Genomic DNA, 8,439 nt, shown 5'->3' with positions numbered 1-8,439 from the left:
CAATCCCGCGCCCCTGACTTGAAAATTTCAGCCCGGTACTTTAGAGTTTAATTTTCACCCAGGCAGAGAGAAGGGCGGTCTCTCTCCGTTGAGTGTCTGCCTCCGATGCATTTTAAAAGTAATTGCAAAGGGTCCCACCGCATATCATTTGCATCGAGAAGCGAACATAAATTCAGGGACCCCTTGCTGAGAACAAAATCAAACTTTCCTTTTGTACGATCGCTTGGAAAGGGAAGCCGTGTGCAAAGAGTCCCCCCAAAACCCATCCGGCGGCGACAATTAGCAGCGCTTTGTCAATTTGCAGCCCGGGAGTCGCCAGGCCTTTGACAAGGGCAGCCCAAACCAGGCGCTCGCTCTCGGAGAAAGGTTTGCCTCTGAGGGGACCTGAGGTGGGGGGTGGGGCCTAGTGTATTTTCGGAAAATGTATTTTTTGGGAGTGGTGGTGGTGGTTGTTGTATCGTTCTGTTTTAAAAGAGGAAAAAACATTCCTGCTGTTTGCTGAGAAATGACGGATTTTTTTTTTTTTTAACACCACGTGGGCCATTTGTAAGGCCCAATAGACCTATCCAAGTTACTCGCTGTAGACAGCGCTGGAAATAATCAGATTAAGGCCAATTATGCGTGAGATTATAAAGGCGAGTGCTGAGCGGCGGCGCGCGCTGCAGACAGACAGCAAGACATCTGGCCACTTCCCGAGTCACTTCTTTGGTCCTGCGGGCGCCAGCCGCGCCGAGCCCCGCCCGCCGCCAGCCAAGCAGGGCGTGCGGACCCGAGGCGGTCACGCTCCGGCCTCCTCGACCGCCGCCCACCGAGGTATGCTCGGCTCCGGACCCACTCGCCAGTCCCCGAGCGCCGGGCCTTGGGGCTCGGCTGCCTTCCTGGCCTGAGCTGCAGCGCGCAGATGGCCTTGCGCGCTAGCCGGACCTGGCTGCGGCGGCCCGGGTGCAGGGCTTCTGGATGGGACCCCGGAGAGCCAGAAACTACGCCGCGAGGGTTTGGTGCTGGGGCTAGGGTGAGGGCACGGCACTCCAGGAGGTGGACACACCCGAAGGACTGCCCCGTGGGGTTGCCGCTTGCGACGTGGCTGACGCCTTCCCTCCTGTCTCCCGCAGTGAGCTGAAGGCTTTGGGAAGGGTTTTCCAGGAGGGGAGCGCCCCGGGTGCGCCCTAGGGCAGGGCGGGAGCGCTGACAGAGGGAGACTTGAAGCTCTATCGCTGTTTGCTTTGCAGCCAGGCAGGAGCAACGCGCGCCGGTCCGTTCCGCTGCCACCCTCCCAGGTCTTGGCCGTCCAGCCGATCTGACAGCCGGCGATGTTTTATTTCCACTGCCCGCCACAGCTAGAGGGTAAGTAAGCGCCGCGCCCCAGGCTCTCCATGAAGCCAGAGCCGGCCAGAAAGGGCCCGAGCGGCAGCAGGGTTGGCGGGTGGCGGGGTCCCAGCCCTGCGGGGAGCGCAGCAGCCTGCCGGCGAGTAGGGGTGCCCCTGTCCCCCTCCCTACACCCCACTGCAGCCTCGCTCCAGCTCCCGGCCCCGTCGCCACCTGCCTCCCACCTCCCTCCCCGCCTGGGCCAGGACGCCCCGGGCTATGCGTGCTGTGGGGACCGGCCGAATCCTCCCAGCACAGATGCTGGTGTCACGCCTCTAATTGGGGCTCCCCAACCCAGGGGGCCGCATCAATCTTTCACGGTGCTTTTGCAAACATCCCAGAAAGCGAAGGCGAGTGAGCCCGCCGCGTCCTGGCCCCGATCACTAGCTGCGCGAGCCTAGAAGGGCCCATCGCTGGGCTGCTCTCACTGGGGCCGCTGGCGAGAGCGCTGCAGGGGCCTCGTCCGCCCTGGATTCTGGGCAGCTCAATTCGCTTGCTGGCCGCCTGGCTGTCCCTGGAACCAGGTGGCCCTGCCCACCACCTGCCGGGACTGACCTAGCGTGGCTCCTTCTCTGTGACTCACTAACCCTAAATGTCGAGCACTCCCCACTCCCCAGGACCAGAATTTCCATCTTTGAGGGTCTCCAGGCCTGAGAAGAAATTTCCCTTCAGGATCCCCAGTCTGGCTTCGGCACTTAGTTGTTAGGGGGGCGTGGGTTGTTGAGAAGGGGACAGTTGGGACCTCCTGCATGTCCCCTGCTCAGGACCCGGGGGATCCAAGATGGGGTCTTCGCATCAGGGGGCCAATTAGTAGCTATCAGGTGAGTCACACTGTGGGCTTTAATGGGACCTTCTGCAGAGCAGCAGTCTCAGCCCTGGGGTATTGGGACTTTTGTAACCATGGGAGTGGCATTTGGCAACCTACTCCTTTGATTTATTATTGTGGTGGGAGAATTTGGGGACCCAAGTAGTTGTGGGAGACAAGGGGCAAGGTAAATGTTGTGAGGCCCTGGGAGACCTGAGACTTCAGGTGATACTTGTCCGTCTTGCCACAGGCTGCCCTGAACAGTGGCTGAGCCTCAGAAAGTTTGTTTTTGTTTTTCTCATAAAAGCTCTTAAGAGTCCAGTAGGATTTTCTAAAGGAAGCTAATGAGGACCAGTGTTTAAGCCCTGCTAGCTCTGTCAGCATTGCTAGGAAGGGAAGGCCACACATTTGCTTGCATTTCACCTTTTATCCCCAAGGTCCCATGCAGGGTGAGTTTTATGGAAGGGTGGGAGATGTGCATCCCCTGACAGTGTACCCTAGGGGTTGAGGGAGTCTCTCCTATGTTGAGGGTGCCTTCTCTGTGCATCTGAACCAGGGGTCCAGACTAATTGCCAGCTAGTGTCCCACCCTTCTGGTCAAAGTTGAGGAAGGCAGAGGTTTGGGCATTTGGCAGGTAGGGGACATCATGAATGTCTGTGTGCAGGGTGGGCTGCAGGAGTGACTCAGGGAGAGTCCTGGCCTGGCCTGCCGTGACCCCAGGTCTCAGCCCAGCTTAGCGGGCTTACTGTGCTCCCCACACCCTGGGCACATCCCACCTCAGTGCTGACTCTGATACAACCAGAAGAAGAGCAGATGGGTCTTTCAGAGTCTTTCTTCCCTTTGTAGATGTGTTTCTATGCCAGTTTTGCAGAAAGGAGTAATTTAGTTTAGTTGAGTGTTGCTGGGTGAAAGGGATCTCCTGAAAATGGAAAAGTTGAGAACAGACCTTTGGAACATGACGTAATTATACTCTATCATCTTTTTTATTTTAATTTTTTTTTTTTTTTTGCTAATCTAGAGAGACATAAAGAAGAAAAGAAAGAAAGGCTCCTAGTCTTACTTGTCAGATAATTTTGCTGATGTTACATTAAAAAGTACCACTGGCACCTGCCTGAGAAGTTTGAATACAACAGAAACTTACACATTGAAAAGTAAAATCCTCCTTTGCCACCTCTTTTCCTAACAGTATCTGTTATTTTTTTGTGATTCCTTCAAGAAAACATGATTTAATTCTCATTTATGTAGTTTTAAAATACATGTTTTGCCTTATTTGCACTGAAATTATGTTGCTACATCATTCTGTACTTTGCTTTTTTTAGTTTGTAATGTATCTTGGAGATTTGTTCATGTCAATATGTATAGATCTACTGATTTCTTTTAAACTGCTGTGTAGTATTCCATTCTATGTTGTGGAGAAAGTGTCTGCTGATGGGCATTTTAGTTGTTTTCCTTTTTTTTTCAACTATAGTGTTTCCAGAAATGCATTTTTTTTCTATTTTGGCACACGTTACAAATATATTCAGAGATTAAATACCTGTATGTGTACTTAAATGTTTGATGGATGTTGTCAAATTACCTTCTAATAAGGCTGCACCTGATTTGTACTCCTACAAATGGTGAATGAACCTGCACATCTTATGACACTCATATCTGTACTGGGTGTCTTTATTCACTTCATTATTTCACCAAAATGTTGAAAATAATATTTCATTGTTCTGTTGTGTTTGGTTGAATTATCTTTAAGGTTTAACATTTTCATAATATCAACTATCCTACTTATTTTTAAGTAAAATAGCTATTCTCATTTTTTCTTCTTTTCTATTAGCTTGTCAATCTTTTATTAATTTGGTGAACTGTCATCCTTTTTTAGGATTCAGTTTGACATGCAGTGTTTCACTTAAAGATTCTGCATGTACACGTTGTGAGCCACTTTGGGACCATGAGGTATAAATTAGAAGACTGAGGGAAATTGTGACTGGAGATCCTCAGAGATTGTATTCCATCCTCACCAGTCAAGTGCATTGTTTCAAAAAAAGACAATTTGTTTTCATGCAAAGTAATGAAAATAAGACTGCATTGAGGCCATTCCTTTTAAGTTTCCAATGAACTGGAGAGAAATAACTGTAAGTAGGGTTTTGAGGAACAATGCAATTTGGACAGGAAGATGGAAGGAGAACACTTTAGCAGAGAGTCAGGGTGTTTGGCAAAGGATGTGGCCCTGGAGGGTGAAAGAATAACTAGAAGGAACTTCCTCTAGTAGACAGAATTTTAAGAAGCCCAAAGGACTTTCAATCTTTGAGACTGAGGCCCTTCTGAGGGTCCTTGTCTGGGACAGTGTAGCTCCAGAACCCCTAATGCCGTGATTCTGAGAACAGAGCCCATAGCAGGTAAAGTATTCACTGGTTAATGGCAACTTGCTCATTTGTTTTCCTAAGAAGCCATTGTGGACTATCAAGTAAATAGAGCACATTTGGAAAATGATCTGAATGCACGTTTGGGGCCAAACTCTGTTCTGGGTTTATAGCTAGTTTTGAAGCCTGCTAGGGAGGACAACGTCTTTCTTTTGTGGGGAAGTAGAAGCAATAGGTGCTTTATAAGGCCTGGCCAGAGGGCGGGGTGCCCTTTGAGAGTGGCCTTGTTCAAGTCTGCTTGGCATTCAGGACAGTCACTATTGGTGCAGATCTTCTGTTAATTGACATCTATATAACAGATCCACTATGGTGCTGATGAGCTGTGACCAACAGTAATTAATATTCATTTATAAACTTCTTACCTCCTTGCGTTCTGCACTTCTAGGAGAAAAGTGCTGTGAAAAGCTCTTGGTGTTTTCTTTCCTCCCCCAGCCTCTCCCAACTCCCAGATTTTAATTCTTGTTTATAGAAATAAGGGAAAGTAAACTACCAGATGAGCCAAAGGGAGACACACAGGCTTCTATTAAAGGATCTGGAGTAGGGGTGAGATAAAGGCACACTGAACAGGGGTGGAGCCGGGAGCTGGAGAGCAGGTGAAGGCTCTGCCTCAAGTCAGTGACCCTTCCTGGTTCAGAGTCCAGAATTTCACAAGAATTGAACTTGGCCATCTTGGGGATTAAGGTCATTACCTGCCCTGTGTAATAGGGATAACTGGGTTTAAAGTCAGAGGTTTTGGGGACAGAGTGGAAAAGAGGGGGATTTAATAGGAGGAACAGAAAAATATCCTTTGGGACAAACAGGGCTGCTTGTCTGGTGGGTCAGGTGTGTGCCCTCTGAACTGTGTCTGGGGGCGGTCTGAGGACTGCGGCCCCTTCCAGCCCAGGCTGATCAGTTTGCTCTTGGTAGGCACTGCACCCTTTGGCAACCACTCTTCAGGGGATTTTGACGACGGGTTTCTACGCAGAAAACAGCGCCGGAACCGGACGACGTTCACTCTTCAGCAGGTACCAATGCTGATTCTCCTTTCAACCATCAGCTACTTCCTACCTCCCCCAAATCAGAGTTGAGAAACTCTTCTTTGTCTTTTAAAATAAGACCAATTGGTTATGTTTACTGAATCTTTCTGTTTTCTTGAACAACTTACATGCCAAGGAATCTGTTTAGGGGAGAGTACAGATGACTTTAACCTTGTAATCCCAGATGAGAGAAGAAGCAACAACGTTCTCTCCCACTTGCCTTAGGTTGATAGTTTGGGGAACACTTCCATGTCAGCAATATCATTTGAACCTCACAGTGACCCTCTAAGGAAGGCAGGTCAGACATTCTCATTCTCAGTACAGAGATGAAAACCCGGATCCCTGGAAGTTGGCTGACTTGGATAAGGTATAGTTGCCCATAAGTGGAAGGGCTACAGCTGGGACCTTGATACTGTGTTTCCCAGAGCTGGGCTCTTTCTCCTCGATCAGCCTGTGTCCCACTCTTGGAGTGAACTGGAGTGGTTGCGAAGGTGACCAAATATCCCTATGGCATTTTGTGGGATGACACCATGAGGGCTTCTGCAAGTTGTTTCTGTTCCCCGGCTTCCTATGGTGAAAGCGATACCAATTACTGTAACTGTTCATAAGGTGACCATTAGGTTTTTTTGATTCCTATGACAATACTTAAATGTAAAAGCATATACATATTCACACCTCTCTTATTTCTACTTCTTGCCAGAGCACTGAGGTTGCCAGTAAGCTGTAGCTCCTAAGTCATCCGCGGTTGAAATTCTCATTCTGTGGGATCCTTCCAAAGAGCTCCTTTCTCCCTGTCCTTCCTTGATTTGATCTGTGAAACTGCTTCCTCACCACTCATAGGAGATTTAAAATATGCATCTGCTTCCCCTCACCTAGCCACAGCCTCTCACCAGTACATATTTTTTCCTTTTACCAGCTGGAAGCTCTCGAGGCCGTTTTTGCCCAAACACACTATCCAGATGTCTTCACCAGAGAAGAGCTCGCCATGAAAATAAACCTCACAGAAGCCAGAGTGCAGGTAAACCTTCTTTTTAATTATTTAACTCTCTAATATTAAAACTGGCAAACTTTTTTTTTGACATCATGACTGCAGAGTGCACATTTGGCCAAAGAAAGCAAATGAAGACTATCTGTCATTTTCATGATGCACTTTAATAACATCAACATAATGTGGAATATTAGATTAGGTTGATTAATCGGTCATTCATAATTAACTAGTGATAATGTTCTACACTAATTTGTCCGCGTCTCTAAGGTACTAAATTACATCAATGCACATCCATTTCCTTGCTTTGGAAAAAAAAAAAAAAAGAAAGAAAGAAAAGAGCTGAGATGCTATTCTCAAAGCAGCTCTGACCGCTCTGGGGTAAGGCCGGTCAATTGCACAGAACCACGTTTTCAGATGGGAAGCAGGGTAGGATCTGCTTTCCAGAAATTGCATCATGTCCAACTTTTCCCCTGCTCTCTGACTCTTTCAGCAAAGTGGATCGGAAGAAGATGTGCAATTTAAAAATCTTGAAACAGCTGAGCATGGCCCACGGTGGCCGTCTCTAAACAGGACTTCTGTTTAGAAGCTACACAGTGATTACGTTTAGGTGCACAAACCTGCCTGCCAAACCCAGCAGATGTGCTTGAGTGCGAGAGGAAGGGATTCACAGTGCCGCCTCTCTGGGCGAGCTGTTCTTTGAGCACAATTATATATTCATTTTATTTATGGGGTTTCCTCCATGCTGTTTCTGTTCTTTTTTATTTAGGGGCTTGGGGTTAAGACTATGCAAAGATCTAATTGTAGGAAATATAATAGTTTGCTTTCGGTTCCCCTGGGTCATGTTAGTATCTCTTAAAAACCAATGGCTGAAGAGAGATAATGGAATTCTGAGCAGTAAATTGGGGGTTGTAAACAAATTATTTCCCCTATAATCAGATTATGTGATCCTGATTATTAAATCTGAACATGAATCATTGGTCATATGCAGGCAAATTAAACTGATTATTATTTGGAAATGAAAATCTCCTTTGGCCAGGATACCGTCTATCCTTTCTTTTTTTAATGCCAGCTTGCCAATAGCTGCCTAAAGACTGAACTGCAAATTGAGATAAATGACACAATTATTGAGCATTCAGAAGTGGAAGATCATAACTTCTCCCTGAAAGGTGCAAGGGTAAGATAGGGGTGGTGACAATTAAAGCCGGGAATTGTTGTTCAGGCTGTTGTTGGCTATTATGCAGACAGACAATGGCTGTGAAGCGTTTGTTTAGTGAACCTCCGTGTGGGGACGTGGGCTTCGGTGGCAGGAAGGGAGATGTGTTTACATTTATACCCCTTGCTCATTCAAATATGATTAATGTTCTATAAGGCAGGGTCTTAATCGAAGCTGATGTTGTCAAACAATAACTAAATAGGGAAATAAACGACTCCATCATGCTCTTTCCTCAGAAGCAGGAGAACTGTCAGTGCAAAGTCATTAAAATATGATAATGAAAAATAGCTCAATTAAATGTTGTTATAGCTGTGACCTTCATTCAATTAAGACGCAAGAAAGTGTCTGCATTTTGCTTTGCATTTAACTGCCCTAAATTTAGAATATAGATAAAATCATTATTCAATGGTTGCTGATATGTGCAATTAAAAGCCAAGTAGATTAGAAAAGAAAGAAAGAAACCCAGTTAAAGGAGAATGAAAATTAGGAGATAGGTTGGGCCAGCCCAGCAGAGGGCTCAGCCTCAAGGACCCAGGCTCTCTATGGGGCCAGTGTGCCAGCAGCCAGGGGAGGAGGAGAGGATGCGCTGGGGAATTGAAGGGAGGTCTTGCCAAACATTTTTTTTTTTTTTTTTTTTTTTT

At 47.1% G+C, this 8,439-nt stretch overlaps 1 protein-coding gene across 1 annotated transcript in view; it reads left to right on the top strand.

The window, feature by feature from the left end:
• The first annotated feature begins 658 nt into the window (after positions 1–658).
• Positions 659–8,439, top strand: part of DRGX (dorsal root ganglia homeobox) — a 32,452-nt gene continuing 24,671 nt past the window's right edge. Inside the window, exons 1-4 of the mRNA XM_023230112.2 lie at positions 659–813; positions 1,230–1,344; positions 5,488–5,585; positions 6,514–6,615. Coding sequence (XP_023085880.1) covers positions 1,311–1,344; positions 5,488–5,585; positions 6,514–6,615 — 234 coding nt within the window. The 5' untranslated portion in view covers positions 659–813; positions 1,230–1,310. The remainder of the gene's footprint in view (positions 814–1,229; positions 1,345–5,487; positions 5,586–6,513; positions 6,616–8,439) is intronic.

This window comes from Piliocolobus tephrosceles, chromosome 9, assembly GCF_002776525.5.
Source record: "Piliocolobus tephrosceles isolate RC106 chromosome 9, ASM277652v3, whole genome shotgun sequence".
NCBI classification, from domain to species: domain Eukaryota; kingdom Metazoa; phylum Chordata; class Mammalia; order Primates; family Cercopithecidae; genus Piliocolobus; species Piliocolobus tephrosceles.
The sequence above is the reverse complement of the archived record's forward strand: the minus strand, read 5'-3'. Positions and strand labels throughout refer to the sequence as shown.